General features: G+C 34.3%; 1 protein-coding gene across 9 annotated transcripts in view; it reads left to right on the top strand.

The window, feature by feature from the left end:
* Nucleotides 1-16,764, top strand: part of NLGN1 (neuroligin 1) — a 422,927-nt gene that overhangs the window by 226,078 nt on the left and 180,085 nt on the right. For all 9 annotated transcript variants that reach the window (XM_038183684.2, XM_038183685.2, XM_038183686.2 and 6 more), the window contains one exon: nt 4,641-4,793. In XM_038183684.2, coding sequence (XP_038039612.1) covers nt 4,641-4,793 — 153 coding nt within the window. The remainder of the gene's footprint in view (nt 1-4,640; nt 4,794-16,764) is intronic.

The raw sequence follows: 16,764 nt of genomic DNA on the forward strand, positions 1-16,764 counted from the left end.
TACATTTTTGGACTTCAGAGATCAGTTAACAACAGAACACATTCATCTACCTTGAAAAGCAACTACATGCTCCAGCCTTAATTATAACCTCTAATGAGTTCCAGCCAGGCTGGAGTATCACAAATGTTACTAGTTTAGGTGGACATATTGACAGATAGACATAGATGAGTTCATGTTTCCTGTTCATCATGCCACTCATTCCCATTAGTTCTGTGATTCCAACTCTGAAGTATAGATTCTCCCATCATTTGCATACAAAATTTTGCAGATTATATTCCCGAAGCAGATTTCCCTTTACACGAGGAAGATAATTTAGATGATGTTGAATTTTTGCAGTGATGTTATTAACACTTGAAAACATGCACGGTAAAAATTCTGATAGACCTTTAATATAAGGATCTCTTTGGGGCTCTGTTATACTTTTGTTAATGCCAAGCATTGCTTGTGCAGTAGAGTCTCTGCTTCTGAATTTCTTAACAATCTTTAACCAGCTTAAAATTACTACTTACCTTTAGTGGTCTTCAGGACATTAAGTTAATCTCATATTAAAAATGTAGCATTAATGGATGTTTACATATTAATACTAATAAGGGTATTAGTTTATTAACCAGTGCATCTATGAGGTATATGATAGATTTGACCTGAAAGGTTAAATACTTTCAAAAGGCTTTCAAGTGATCAAAAGCATTGAATTGATTGGTACTGTGCTCTACTTAAATGCTTCATGAAAAAGTTTATAAAAGAGCCACGCATTTATCCAGCACTGTTCTGTGTAAGAATTCTGTAGGTTTTTTGGTAACCAGTCTCAAAGTTTTCTGTTGTTTCAGTGCTGTTTTATGTTAAAAACAAAACAAAAAAAAACTAAAACAAGATTTAATTAAAATGTTACATCAAAATTTCACAATTTTCTACACTGTTTAGAAAAATGCTGCTTCTGACATTTTTGTTAAACAGTTTTTAGTTGTCTCTGGGTAAGCTTTCTTTCTTTTCTGTTTTGATTCCCAGCAAATTGCTAAGTCACATGACTAATTCACATCAGCTTCAACTGAGTGAAGCTGTAATTATGTTTTGTTATATATGACAATTGTGACCAGTATTCACAGTTGGACCTGGTTCCCTATTGTGTGATATAACAAACATGGAATAAAGGACAGCCCCATTCCTAAATTGCCTGCAATATAATTAAGACCTGACATAAAAAGCAGTTGCAACAAACATTAAGTTGAGAGGAGGAGATGAAAATCATCACAACAAAGTTCATGCATGTGTCATATAAATAAGATCATTCTCAACTACACAGTAAGACCTACTTAGGTGTTTTATGAACTAGCAATTTAAAGCCAAACAAATCACAGCACTCAAAACTTACCTTCTGTGTGAATAAAACCAGAAGAGTTAAATTCAAGAAAGGTTTTGTACAGCGCTGTCCCTGCATGTGTTTGGAATTACTTGTCTTTTTTAATTAAAACAACACTTAATAAAATGTACAGACTACAACTAACCTCAGTTGTAGATAAATCTGTACTTCTTGGCCGGAACATTTCATTTATACCCTAATTGTTCAGGCCTGTTCAGGAAGAGCTGTTTCCATGAATAACCATTAATCTGTGTGAGAAAGTATAACTGCAGTTTCCAAAGACCACTCCAGTACATGAGTACAAAGGACTGATACCAGTTTTTAGGAAAAAACAAAAGGACTCATCAGATCATTTAGGGTTGGGTTTTGCTAAGCAGCAGTAGGAGCTGAGTGATGAAGTATCAATTACTTTCTTTATCCATTTGGCCACTTAACTCTTCTGAAAAAAGCATCTTTCTGCAACTGTTGTACCAATACAGCTTTTTCCCTTAGACTATTACCTAGTATTTTCTCCATTATAATTTTAAAGGGTCATAGTTTTCATGAGTAAACATTTACTCTGTAAGGTAGGAACCAGTTTTTGATTATGATACAAATTTCTGCTCTATTCCTTCAATTTAATTATTAAATAACATCCACTAGTTAGTAACATCTGTACTTAAACAGAATTCTTCCAGCTACATTTCCAGCACCTTTCAAATATTCCTAGCTATAGACTCTACTTCTGTAGGTGTGAAACCAGTGCCTGTATGGCCAGGTGCAATGATCCCCCTTTTTCACATGAAAAAGCACTTTTTCATAGCTTCTATATGGCTTGCAGGTCAGCTGGCCTCACGCTGTGACAGCTTTGCAGATGTCCCCAGCACTAAATTACTGCCTCAGACACACAGGTGTGCAATTTTTCTTTTGTAGAAGGGGCTTCTTTTAAGACCGATGACTTTGGCAAAGCAGCATGAGGAAAATTTATACCACGTGTCATCTGCTCTGACATGGTACATAGGCAGAGATTAAAATTAGGCTTACTTTATCTGCCTGTAATCTTTACAAGCATATTACTAGTAAGAAATAAAAATATGATCCTGACAGAATTTACTCAGAGTCACTTCTTTAAATGCCAGATTTTACTCATAAATGTGTGCTTTTCTCTGATAAAAGACACCCATTCTTTTCTAAATATCCCAATATTATTTTCCAGATAAACAGACCAGTACTACCAACGTTTCATTACTGTTCACAGTTGGTGCTCTGTAATTCTATGTAATTTTAATTAAAGAAGAATTCTGAGACAGTCTCCCCCTGTGTTACCACCGAGCATACAATTAACTGTGTACAGTTTCTGCTGGGAGCAGTCACATGGTGGTTTCAGATTAATAATTTATGATTACTTCCATACTTATATCAGAAAAAAATAAATGCGTAGACTATGAGCATACCATGTACTGGAAACAGTGTATGAATTTCAAAAGACTTCTTCCTTGGTGTAGCGTTTAAACCTCAGGAGCTCATAAGTCTATCCTATGGACAATGGAGATAAATAATCTCCTTAGCACTACGCTCTGAAAATTGCATGTTGGAAAGCCCTTACTATATGCTTGAGTGAGGAAAGCAATACAAGCAATTTCATGTACAACCTTTCATCATCCTTTTGGTCTTGAATAAATGATTGTTCTAGTACTTCCAATATTGAAGATCCAATTTCAGATCTTGACTGTTCTGGCATTTTCTTCAGATTAGAATCAATATCAAAATAATAATAGCAACTGGCTTTCTATAAACAGACACATCTGTGCCGATCTCTTTCAGCAAATTCAAAAAGCAGGGCTTTTAGTTTAACTGCCCTCACCTAGTCTTCTTTACAGTGCTTCAAAAACAATTCAAACAATTCTGGAGAGATCTTACTTGATAGCTTCCTAACTATGATTCATACAAATCAAAGGCGTAAAAAAATACATCTGAGGTTTCTTCAAAAGCTGAAGTGAGCAATCAGGGAAGTCGCTTCAATACTCTCCTAATGACAAAAATGTCTTTGAACAGGAATATGCAGTGCAGTTCCTCATTTGGAAGTTTTCATGTGCTTTCTTGCTATTGTTTTCCTTGATTTTTAGCATCTGTTAGAATGGAATATTAGGATTACTCTAGGCAATGGAAAAGACTCAGATGCCTGGTAAATTAGTTCAAAATACAATTTAATCCCGGCATGTGAAAAGTTTAAATTTGCACTTTTGTTAATTTCTTTCCAGTCAAAGAAAAACAAACTTTTAAAAACATGTATTATCTCACTATTCACCAATTAACTAACTTTTGCTTTGAGTTGATGCTTAAGGGCTTTCCTTGTAAACAGCAGTGTTTATCCACACGTTCACTAAACTTCAGATGTTCAAAATTTTGTCCTGAGTTGATGCATCAAATTGAAAGTCAGATGATTTCAGGGAGAAGTAGGGATACCCAAATCAATGTTCACATTTAAAAGAAATCGCAAATGATACGTCAATATCTAATTTTATTTTCTGAGAGAATGGCAGAGCTTCTAAGTTTGAAAATTGTTCCTTGAGTTCAGTGTCACTTTTAAGAACCTTACTATTTGTTTGAAAGCAGGCAGCTGTTTTTCAGGTATAACCTACAGTCCTTTTCACAATCCAGTAAAATAAGAAGTATGCGTACTTCTTAAACATCAGGCTACCAAGGTTATATGTAATATATGTTGGAGGTCCAAGTGCTAAAGAGCTTTCAAGTCATTTTTGAAAATTTGGACTTCAGAACTATCAAAAGACATCTGTTTATGTATTTTTTAAGAAATTATTGATCTGTCATACTGGAAGCCATCAGCAACTTGTGTATGAGGAGAAACCTTATTTATCTTAATATGATGAATTGCCTTTAGCTAAGCAAGTAGAAAGATGGACTGAGATTTTCCGAAGCATTGGGGCTATGCTTAAATGAGCTCAAACTGATGTTAGCAGACATTTCACATCAAATTCAGGAGGAAGAGAATCAGACTGCTGTCCCGTTGCATTTGAGCAAACGTTACCATTTTCAATTCCTTTCTGCTTTTCTGAGACCAATAACAGTTTCAAAATTATGAACTCTAGTCATAAGTAAACAAGTCACAAAGAAATGCTCCTATCTGCCCATTTCCTTATGTAAAAGATGTTGCTTGAGAAACACTTCAAGAAAAATAACCTCACTAAATATATATATGTATATGTATTGCATGCATCGTTGTTTTGTTTTTTTTTTTTGGTACTTTCTTGAGATAAAATTTGTCTTAATATTTTTTTTCCAGACATTCGGGACAGTGGGGGACCTAAGCCTGTGATGGTGTATATTCATGGAGGGTCGTACATGGAAGGCACTGGAAATTTATATGATGGCAGTGTTCTAGCAAGTTATGGGAATGTGATAGTCATCACAGTCAACTATCGCCTTGGGGTACTTGGTAAGAAGCTTTCAGCTTTCCATTAATCCCTGGTATCTGTAATCTATAATGCAATTCATGCTATAGGTGAGAACGTACTTTTTTATTATTACTATTATTATTATTGTTACTGTTTTGGGGGGGTTTACAAATTTGTCAAAAAAAGATTTTTATTCTGGGGATGAGATAAAATGGCATTGCAAGTGTTATCTGAAAGAACCTCTGTCATGCTTTGCATTTAATGGTGTGAAACAGGTGTTTCTATTGCTAAATTGTTCAGATGGAAGTGTTTTTTTGTTGTTTTTCTTTTTTGCTTTTTTTTTTTTTCTGTGAATAGCAGCAATGCTTTACTTCATAGACAGGTTAAATATATGTATATGTATATATTTATTTGCTTTCTCAGACAAGTTGGAAAGCGAATAGTCACCTTTGATTGTTTCAAACTTGGTGAATAGGATATGCGTATGCTGTTGGTAGGCAAGTGGTATGCTTCTGGTAGCTTGCATTTCTTTCTTAAAAAAAGCCACTTTGTTAAATAAAAAAAACACTTTGTTAAAAAAAAAAAACACTTTGCTAAAAAAAACCACTTTGTTAAAAAAAAAACACAACACTTTGAGTTAAAAAACACCACTTTGCTATTTATTCACTTTAGTCATATATACAATGCACATTTGACAGTTCTTGTGACAATTGCATGATTGTTTCTTTTGTTCTGTATACTCTACTGACAAACTTCTTGCTAAGGCTCCTGAAAGCAGGAATTCAATTCTGGGATATTATAGAAGTCAGTATAGTAATTTCACAATACTTGCACGTGTATATGAGTGTTCCCTGTAATATCTGATGTGGCTTGATAAGATAAGTGCCATTCATAGCAGCAAGTTGGTTCTGGGGCAATATTGTGGGCAACAGCAATGTCTGCTACTCTGATTTTCTTTTGTATGATCATTTTATTTCATTACTGCTCTGTCTCTTCATGTTCTAAACTCGTTTAGCATGATACCTGAATTTATTTGTTCTGGCTTGCTCATCTGGATAACTTATCTCCAATGGCTTCATATGTATTAAAATTTTGTGCATGAAGATACCTAACAAAGTGTCTTGATGGAATCTTTGATGGGAATAGATTTTAACCTAGATTTTGAAAAACAGTCTATTGCCTATTGTAGTTGTGTTTTACATGTGTTTTTTTATTTTCCAGAAAGATCTTAAATGTTATTTGGCTTCCAGTTAGTATCCTTAGTATTCAGTTGGAGGTTTCATTTGTGACGTTCTTCTTTAAGCAAGGAAATCCCGATATTTTGTATGTTTTTCTCCCTTCTCCTGTCTGCCTATTTACTTCAAGCCCTTAGGCATATATTAGTGCTGCAGTTAATAATCTGTAATCTGTATCTGTAATCAGTATTTTATTTTTATACCAGTCCTCCTGTCCTTGAAGCTTTGAACATTTGTCTGTGTTATGTACTAGTAGGATATTCTGTCCAGTAATACAGTAGCTATTATCTGAAAGCATTGTTTATTTTTATGAATTATATATTCAAATTCCTAAATTCACTCGTAGTTGCAGTGTTTGAAAGTGCTAGTTGCTTGAAAGATGAGAATTAATTCTCATTTGTTGATGGTAATGGCTTTTCCTTTTGTAATTTCAACACTGATCCCTGAGGTAACCAACTGCTAACATCTTATTGAGCTTAGGAGGATTTCATTTATGTTCGTGCTTTTGTGGTTCTTTGGGCTTTGTGGTCTTTACAGAGCCTCAAGGGGCAGAGACCTAATTTTCTTTTAAGTGGGACCTATTACATTAAAACCGCTAAAACTCACAGCAGAATCCAATGATTGGTATGAATACTTGAAATTACCTTCAACTCAGCTAAAATAACCCTGTGTCAAGCTTGTAGGGTTTTCTTAGTATAATAAATGTACCTTTTAACTGAAAGCAGAAGTCAGTCATGTATTTTGTACCTGGTACGATGCTTACCTGCCATGTATTAAATAAATAATGATGGTGTCTCTAAATAGGCAGTGCAGAAACAGACTAGTAATCAAAAAAGAAAATCTGCACAGTTTGCATTTTCTTCTGGCTTTCTTTATGTTTTCTGGTGGTTAGATAACTTTGTAAGATAGCCTCAAAGTTGGACTTTTGTGTAATAGATATCAATATAGATATCAACTATAGATATCAATAGATATCAACTTTTATTTTTGTTGAAACTCTTGTTCATCAGCATAGAGAAATTCTTGTTCATCACTATGTGGCAGATCATTACCATTTGCAGTCATATTAAATAAGATGAGGTTTTACAAACACTCAGCTGACAAATTCTCAGTTTCTCTTACCTGACTCACATCCCATAAGGTGAGAGGTTGAGCTTCACTGTCTTGCATGAGAACTAATGTCAATTAATTGCTGTTTAAAATGCTTGGCTGTACAGGGCCTTACTTCCTTTGTCCACATGTGAAGATGTAGGAACATATAGATGTAGTCTATATTCTCATTTTCATGTGACCTTTGTTGGTCTGGTTTTCTTTTATCAGTCTTTACGGATGTATGTTTAAATGTAGGTGATCTGTGTGAGCCCTAGAAGTTCTGCCATTGTTTTTCCAGGATTCACACAGTGACATTTCTTAACAAGGAAGCCAGTTAATAAATGTTTAGGGCTGCAACAGAAATATTTTCTTCCAGACAGATAGTGATGGGAAGGGAGGATATGCATTAGTATGCATATGTATTAGATTCCTTTTGGTACTCTTCAGTACCATTGTAGACAGCTTTAGGTGCAATTCAGATTATTTTACTATTATTCTGATCTGAAACAATCCTTGTCCTATAGACTACTCTCCTTGAGGACCTACATTTTATGGAGATGCAAGATTGCTCCTTACTAGAGTTTCAGAACACTTGAAAGTGAAATCTCATTGGTAAAGAGAAAATAATGATAAAAATTGAAGTACAAAGCAAGTGCAGTTAAAAAACAAACAAAAGTCCTGTGAGTTCTCTGGCTCAATATTGTCTTTATCTGATGCAAGTCTGAGAATGAAAGTCTGTTAAAATCTTTCCTTAGATATTGATAAGATGGAAAAGAGAATTGTTTGCCCTGGAAACTCTGGGACTACTCAGAAAGAAGCCATTGGAAACAGGCTTTTTATATCTTCATTAGAATCTCTTTAAATGCAAGTCTTGTGCAAGCAATCTTGTCTAGTGAGAAATACTGCATGAGTGGTCTAATATCCTTGAAGGACAGCATAGAAGTAAGTGCAGAAATATTTTTATCACTTGTTTTTAGGAAAGGACGGATGTAAAAACCAGTTTCAATTGTGAACTCAACTAATTTAAGACTTGAAATGTTTATTTAAAATATCTCCAACTGGTAAAAAGCAGTTTTTATTATTTAAATTTCATAAAATAAATGTAAAAGGATTATAAATGGAATATATTTAACATCCAGAACAGATTGTGATAGACAGTTTTAATAGTACCAATGTTGTTTTCTATGTTCTTTCTTCTGAAAGGTATTTTTAGAAAAGGAGAACGTTTTGGGTCAGTATTGGCTGCTTCTCCTTTAGCTTAAGTTTCCAAGAAGGAAGAGAAAGGAGGGAACAGATTTATGCAGACTGCATATTCTTTTATTAATTTTATTAATTTATATTTCTAGCTCTTTATTATCTTTTAACCACAGGAATTTAATAGAACTGAAAGAAAAACACTTTTAATGCAGCTCACAATTAAATTGAATAGGGGGATGGAAGAATGATTCAGAGGAATCTCTAGGTTAAGCACTGCTTTAAATTTCCCAATTTTTTCCTCTTTATGTGGCAGTAAACTGTCATTCTAAGGATCTGGGTTGGAAGATGTTTATAAAGTAAGAAAAAAGAAAAAATATACGTATATTTTATATTTTCCATTTGGCATTCTGAATAACATTTGCATTGGGAAAGCAAACAGTCTGTAACTGTAAGACTATAAATTATGCCAAAATGAATGTACACCCATAAATGAGATTGTCTTGGTCAACGTCCTTTAGTTATAAGAAGTTTTCTCTTTTGAGGAGAGGGAAGACACTGTTGATAATTCAAGACTAACTGCATTATTGTCACCTGTTAGTTGGTAGATATTTTTGGTAGATAATATCTACCTATCTATCAGTTCATAGACAATTGAGTAGAAAACAGTTATCCTAGTTTGTTTGTTTTTCTGATTGGATGATATTGTCTAGTTCTGTTCTGGTTTTCTTTCCTCCTCCCAAGTAGAACAGAAAATTAAAAAAATAAAATTAAAAAAATAATTTTTTTCAGTGCTTTCTAAGTAGGTGTATTTTCTTCAGTGTTACTCTGTTAAACTGATTGATCCTCATTTTGGTAATCATTTACTTTGTATTGTTACCATCAGATAGTTTGTTTGTTTGTTTTCTTCCTGTCTTGCCTCTAATTTTCCATTATGCTAATGCTACTGAAAACATTAAAAAGATATTTTTCTAATATATTTTCACTTTGTTCAATAGATGTTCAAAACCATCCAGTAATTTTAGACTTAACCCTTTCAAAAAATGCTTTATGAAGATTAGAAAAGCTTTAGTCAACTTCTTAAAGATACTGTGATGAACTAGTGTCCTGTGTCACTTAAGCAATTTTGCACATACAACCCATTATGCCCTGTTCTGCAACCTGGAGGGTTGTTGTCTTGGCTTCTGAAAATAAGCCTCTTAACTTTAATAGAAGTAAAATTCACCCACCTATGTCATAGTGACTATTCAGTTTAAGTAGCAGTGGAATAAGGTTTATGTTAGTTAGACGTCAGAGGAGAAAAAAAAATGCAGTAGGATTCTTTTTGCTACATTGCTTAGACTGTGGAGTTTTCTTTTATAGTTCACAATTTAATATCCAGTAAAACTGGGAAAATGTTTGATCATTAACAGCAGTGACAAGCACATCCATTATCTTTTTATGAAACGTTAAAGGTGTTGTCAGGAGATGGCACTTTATTCTGGCTTTGCTGTACTACCAAAGGGTCTCTGATGAGCTTTTTTTCTATTCTCTCTTTCCTAATATGTTTGAGTAAAAATGATAGATGAATAAAAAATTATATATTAGTGCCTAATTAAAAATACATTACTTTGAAAGTAAAGATGAGAAATTAATAACAAAACACATCAAAACGTGCAGTTAAAAATAATTCATTTAAGTTTTCTGAATGGGAAGAACATATAAAGAATGTAATTCATAAATACTTTTGGAGATCCTCTAATGGAGACAAGTTTCCATTAGAGTTGTAGTTATGAAGTTGTTTATAAATGATTTTTTATCATTTTGGGGTTACACAGCAGGGAATTTGCCCAGAAGGCCTTATCTGATCCCACCTTATCCTTGGCCATTACTGTTTTACGGTATGAAACACTCCAAATGAATTTGATGCTGAATAAATAGAAAAGGCTAAGATAGAAAGCACATTGCAGTTGTCTATTCCCTCTTGTGATGTACTTCGCATGGTTTGATTTACACATACTTGAAATTCTAATAATATATTAGACAATTCTTATTTAATATAGTAGGTAACCTCTGGTCAGCCCAGATTGCAGAACACCCAGACATAGCTCATCTAGATTTACAGTGTCCTAATTTCATAGGTCCGTTAATAGAATTAGCATTTGGATCTCAAACCAGCTCTAATTAATGACATTTTACTGGCTTTTTTGTGAGCTAGTACCAGCCAAAGGGAGTCGTGTATGCAGTGAAGCAGAGAAAGGAAGATTGCCACACTTGAAGCTGTACCATCAAAATGACAAAATGGACTTGCAGTAAACAATAGGTTATTGACTAGATATGTTTAAAGGGTCAACTGCAGTGCACAGCAGGCAAGATATTTATGAAACGGGAACCCTGAATATATAGTGCACTTTTAAAATGAACCATTTCTTTTCTATTTGTGCTTTTTCTAGCACAACAAATTGACATTATCCATCTGCTTAGATAGATGGCTACATATGTGTTTCTTTATTTTTCAGGCCACAAAGACATCATTTTGTTTGCCACTGAATAGGTTTCCATCTTGGTACAGGTACACTTTAAGTAACAGGTTTATTCTAATGTTTGTCACTAGACTTCTTTTTGGTAAACAGAAAAATAACAAATAGCAAATTTAAAAACTATTCATTTTGGCATAAGAGCAGTTTATGCCATTTCTGTAAAGAGAAATTAATTTTTGGTAAGATAAGTTCGCTTGATCAATATTTAATCATATAGTAAAAATATTCCAGTTTTTCCAAATAGCAGATTAATCTTTGAGCTCATAATAAACTTCAACTTGATAGTATTTGCAAAATAGGAAGGAGAAAGTGTTCACTGAAGACAAATTATAGACATCTTACTGCCTCAGAAAATATCAAAATCTTTGACCCAATTACCCTACGTGAAGGTATTTGTAATTCTTACCATCTAGATATGTATTTCTACCTTCACTTTCGTTCAAGTAACACCTGACTAATTTAGTTTAACGCTATCATTGATCCCTGTGCAAAACCTCCATTCTACGATATTACAGATGTTTCATGTATACAAAATAACCTGTATTATATACTATACAACATCCCAAGCCTTTGTGTGTTGTCGTGTGACGACAGACCTGTCAGGATGCCAGACTTGGCCCTGTCCTTACAAGCAAACATAATTTAGTCTGCCCTGCTTTTGCCAGGATGCCAGACATCCCAGGAAAGGATTTGTCTTTTTACAAGCCAAGAGTTGGGGATGAAATAGGACTTTGTTGCAATCTGATCTCACTGCAGAGTATTCCAACACTGAAATAATCCTTTGAGTTTCCAATATTCTGATTTTCAACCAAGGTAGGAAGATAGTAAGAAATATGCCACAGCTCCACGTCTAGGCTAGATCTGTATCCAAACTCAGTGGACCAGGTGCTCTTCATTCCTAAGTTTTACACTGTGCCTTCCCTGACCTCTGATTCATGCCCAAATGAAGCAAATGAAGATTCATTTGAAATTTTTTATAGAAGTAGCAGGACATGAAGATAGCATGCTTCTGAAGTCCCAGCTCATTTTGTTTTATTACATATATTTAAATAGTGTCAAGTTTTCTGAAGTTAAAATGAAGCAATTCTGTATACTGTTCAACCTTGGTAGCAATAGATAACTTGGCAGGAATCTCATTTGCAAATGTTGAAATGTTGCTCTCATTTTTCACACGTTTCAAATGCTTAATATTGCTCAATTTTTATGTTTTGTGTGTGTGCAATGTAGTTTACACATACTGGTAGTAACTCAAATACTGATAGTCTTTGATGTAATGCCTTATGATAATTTTGAATCAATTGAACAAGATCTGTATTTTAAGGTTGTAACAGAACTTTTTAACAGCTAAAAAGAGTAATGTGAGCACTAGATTTAAGGACCCCAAACTCTCTTGGCAGCAGTATAGGTCCTAAATTCTTTCTTCAATTTAATGGGTGATCTGTGTGCAAATGACCACCTTAGCTAACACAGAAGAAATGTACGCTAAAATATAGCACTTTGCATTACTTTCCAACTGGAATATATATAAGACTGCATTGCTTGATATACTGATTTCTCACATTCCCTGATACACTGAAAAAAATAAATATTATTTTATTGAAAATTAAATTTGATTACATACACTGCACAACAAACTGCTAGGTGAAGGTCTTCAAAAGGCCATTGTAAATGGTGTATATTAGTTAAAACCCCTTATTAAGCGAATATGAAAACAGCCTTCAACAAAACACAAATAATAGATACTAACATCTTTATCGAAGTGTTTTGAGTCTCTCTTGTGTTGTAAGTGTTGCAAGCTAAACATCTTTGAAAAAAGTAAGGTGACATATCTCAACTGTTTGAAATTTCTTCATGTATCATTGCTCAAAATGACAAACGGGGCAGAAATTATTTTTTTTCATTATTCTGCAGTAATATTTCACTCTTTATGTGCCAAAATTTTAATGAAATAGAATAAAAAAAATGGTGAGCAGTCTTTCTCTGAGGGGTTCACTACATGTTCAAGAAATCTACTGATTTTAAAATGATTTTTGCTGTATATTTGTCTGCCGGTGAATGTTGATTTCATGAAATCTCCCATATTCCTTATAATTTGTTCATCTTTTCAACACTTTTCACCAGGATTCTGGCTGAGCAATTTTCCATTGCCAGGAGTATGCTCTAAAATATTTCTAGATTGCTTTGTTTTTAATTAGGTGATAATGAAGTGTTCAGTACAGAAGTACAAAACAGAAATAGAGAAATGGTATAATGCCAAATAAATTCAAAAAGAAAAGGCAAATGTGTCCCTAACCTGTTTTCCTTATTTAAGTTTTAATGTCATGTGACTTCAAGCATTTATTGGCATCATCTTACTGATTTCAACAAGAAGCATATGGGTAAATTATTTTTTTCCCCAGAAAGTTTGTTTCCATCTCTACTTGTCGGTACAATGCATTGCACATTAGTTGATTTGCTTTTGTGACTGTAATTTCCCTTTCAACTTCAGCAAAGTACTCTAGCACAACTGAAAATGGTTTTGCATTTCATCTGCAAGGCTTTATTAAAGCACCGAGACACAATAGGGTGTGCTTTACAGAGCCATTAATGTATGCCCCATGTGTGTTGTGAGGCATGAGGCCAAAGGCCATGTGCTTTCAGCTATCCATGAACCATATTAATGACCCTGTAAAATACACTCTTGAGTGTCCTAATGCTATTATAATTACTCACTTTATTATTACATGCCTCTTTGAAAAAAATTCTCTAAATATTTTCCTTTCCCTTTTATATAGTCCTTAACTAGGAGGGCTAATTTATGAGAGACTAAAAGGGAAATGTTCACAATAAAAAGAGTATTAACATTCTTTTCACCATTTCTTTCCAGTAATTTAAAATGTTGTCATTTAACACTTCCTAGGCTTGCACATCCTGTGTGTTCAAAGCTTACAAACCATTTTGCTACCAAGTTTTTCCTGTTGTAGTTAACAGTTGTATGTATGTGCATTGATAGGGTTTTGTTTCTCATTAGCTTTCTTAAATTTATATTAAAAAGAGAACTTAAAATGGAAAAGATCTTATTATTTCATACATTTTATTTTTAAAGGAGAAAGAAGGAAAAAGAATTCACTTGCCTTGACCCTGCTAGTGTAGGTCTTTTCTAATATGGGATTTCTCCAGATGGAAATGTGCTTTTTAAATGTTAGGGTTAGATAATAAGTTTCTGTCTTCATTTTCCAGCAATCACAAAATTCAACATCTGAAGTTTCTTTTGTAATTAATGTGGGCAAACAAATTTACCAACAGGAGTATATTCAACAGGTGTAGTGGAACCAATGATTTTGAAGAGTTTTAAATATAATGACTCACTTTTAATCTTTTTTCTTCAGACATATAAAACATGAAAAAATGATATCGCATGGTTATAGTGTCAAAGATGCGGCAGAGGGTCAGAAATAATTTGGATTATCTTGCAGACATGGAAAAGAAACCTTCTTCCTGCAGACAGTGCTGTCTTGTGACCCATTGCAGGTTACAGAGCAAGACCTCATGCAAGCAGCTGTCATTAAAAGATCTTCAGCTTTGCTAAAACCTTATCTATTCTCACTATGACCAGCCACAAATAGAAAATACTGTGTGCTGGACCAAAGAAGCTATGCTATGCCTGTAGGAGAGCCACTTGCTGCAGTGCCCGTGAAGGAGATGGCAGTTCTGCTGCTGCTGCCTAAAGTGACAAGGAAAAGTGGCACAATGTCTTTGGTTTTCTCTCTTATTCCTGTTGTTGTAAGCACCTTCATAGCCTACCCCCATACAGCTCATCACATTGTTCCAGTATAGCTCTGGAAACTTTTCGATATTGTACTAGCATTATGAGGGTCTTTCTCTGCTTTTGTGTTGGAAAAATGGGCCTGAGCAGGTGTGTTTCCCATTAATGATTGAATGCTAGTTGTTGGATGATAGAAATAGATAAACAAAGTTCCTTTCCCTGGCTATACAGAGCAGAGCTTTTGTCATGAGGTATGCACTTTTCATTTACACAAGCGCTTAGTCAGTCTTCTGGTGCTAAAACTTTTGAGTCCTTTAAAACCTTTTATCATCGCATTCTCTGTGGTGCTTCAGTGTATCCTCCCTGGAGATCTGCACAACTTGGGGAAAGATAATCAATCTCACTCTGAAAGAAACAAAATTACTTCTGACGATCAATGTCCGCTAATACTTGTTCAAGTCATCCTGCAAAGTTGCAGCACCCAGCAGAAACATATTCAGAACGTGGCTCTTAACCTCCCACTGCAAAGCATGCACTATATGCAGGGAGCCAAAAGAAATGAAAACAAGCATGTGAAAGGATTTGGTTTTCACTGGCTTCAATTTAAGCTTGTATAGAATGAGGAAGATTTTTCCAAAAACAGTCATCTTCACAGGAAATCATCCCCAAGTGGGATGGGGGAGAGAAACAGAGAGGTAACAGTGTGAGAACTCCTGGGTTAAGACTAAGTTCACTAAGAAAAGCAAAAGCTGCACACACAAGCAAAGTGAAACCAGGAATCCATTCACAGCTTCCTATCGGCAGGCAGCTGTTCAGCCACTTCCAGGAGAGTGGGGATAGTCACCCAGAACAGTTTATTGGGAAGACAAAGAAACTGTGGATAAACCCCACAGTTATCCTAGTGTTATCCAGAAATTAAATATTGAGGGATGAAGAATAAAATGGTCACAGGTTGGATCAAGTGAAGTCTTATGCTGTCATTTTTTCAATTGGAATTTTTTTTTCTGGTATGGAGCTCCTGACTCTGAGTTCTAAACAATACCTGCAAGTTATGTGAGTGGAAGACTGATTTTTCTCTCCCTTCTTCTCCCGCTTTTTCTCTTAAGAAGGAATCCAGTGTAAACTTAACCTACATCCATGAAATGTAGGCTTGTTTTAGTTTTAGGTTCAGCCTAACAACCAATGACCTATTTGGCTTTGTTTTTTTTTTTTTCCTTTGTTTTCATCATGCTAAGATGTTTCCTCTGTGTTCTCACTCATCTCACTGTGTCTTTTCCACACCATTTTGCCATTCCTGAGCACCTATTTTTTCACATCTCTTGACACATATTGAAAAATCACATGTTGATGAAGACCAATTTCTTAACTAAAACCTGCCTACGCCACGGGTGAACACATCGCTTAGGGTACATTAGCAAAATTCTGAAACCTTACTTCTTGGAAGCTGATCATACACTAAAAGCAGCAAAAGGAAAAAAAAAAAATAAATTGCCAATTACAGCTAATAGCTTTCTACAATTGACATGTATAAAGCAGATTGAAGGTGCTTTTAATAGCAGCTTCTCAGTAAATGCAAGTAGTGAAATGCTTTAAAATGAAGCAGTTGCAAAAAGCAGGTTAAATGTCCTGTGCTTAACAATTTGCAGCATACAGAAGGCTGTTTTAGAGACATCTTTGGGGATTTCTCTCTAAGAATACGACTGATAAATGGTCTTGTTTTCCTTTCCCTTGAGAGTGTTTACATACATCTGATACCTTTTGATGCATTTCTTTAAAAAAAATCCTTCTAAAATAATGTTAGTCTAAAATAATATGAAAAAGTGAAAGCAATGCTACTGATAAAACTCATTATTTCATGATGTTTTGCATTAATATCGATTCTTTAACATAAATATCACACAGGTAAATGAAAATAAAGTTCCATTTCTTCTTCTGAAAGCAGAAAATTTATTCCATATATTAAATCACTGTTTTCAGAAGGATTATAACTGATTTTAGTGATGAAAGAATTAAAAAAAAAAAAAAAAAAAAAGGAAAGAACTTGTTAATAGTAAAATAAGTCCAAAAACAAAGCTCACTCACCAAAACAGGGCTTTCTGAACATTGTTTTATATTTGTATTTTTCAGTGCTGTGTAAAGTGCAGATGAAAGGTTAAGAGAGTAATAAACAAAGGCTTGAATGTGATTTTGATGGGTAAGCTGCTCTTTGATCTTCAGGCTATAAAAC

The sequence above is a fragment of the Anas platyrhynchos genome, chromosome 9 (genome assembly GCF_047663525.1).
Source record: "Anas platyrhynchos isolate ZD024472 breed Pekin duck chromosome 9, IASCAAS_PekinDuck_T2T, whole genome shotgun sequence".
Classification (NCBI taxonomy): domain Eukaryota; kingdom Metazoa; phylum Chordata; class Aves; order Anseriformes; family Anatidae; genus Anas; species Anas platyrhynchos.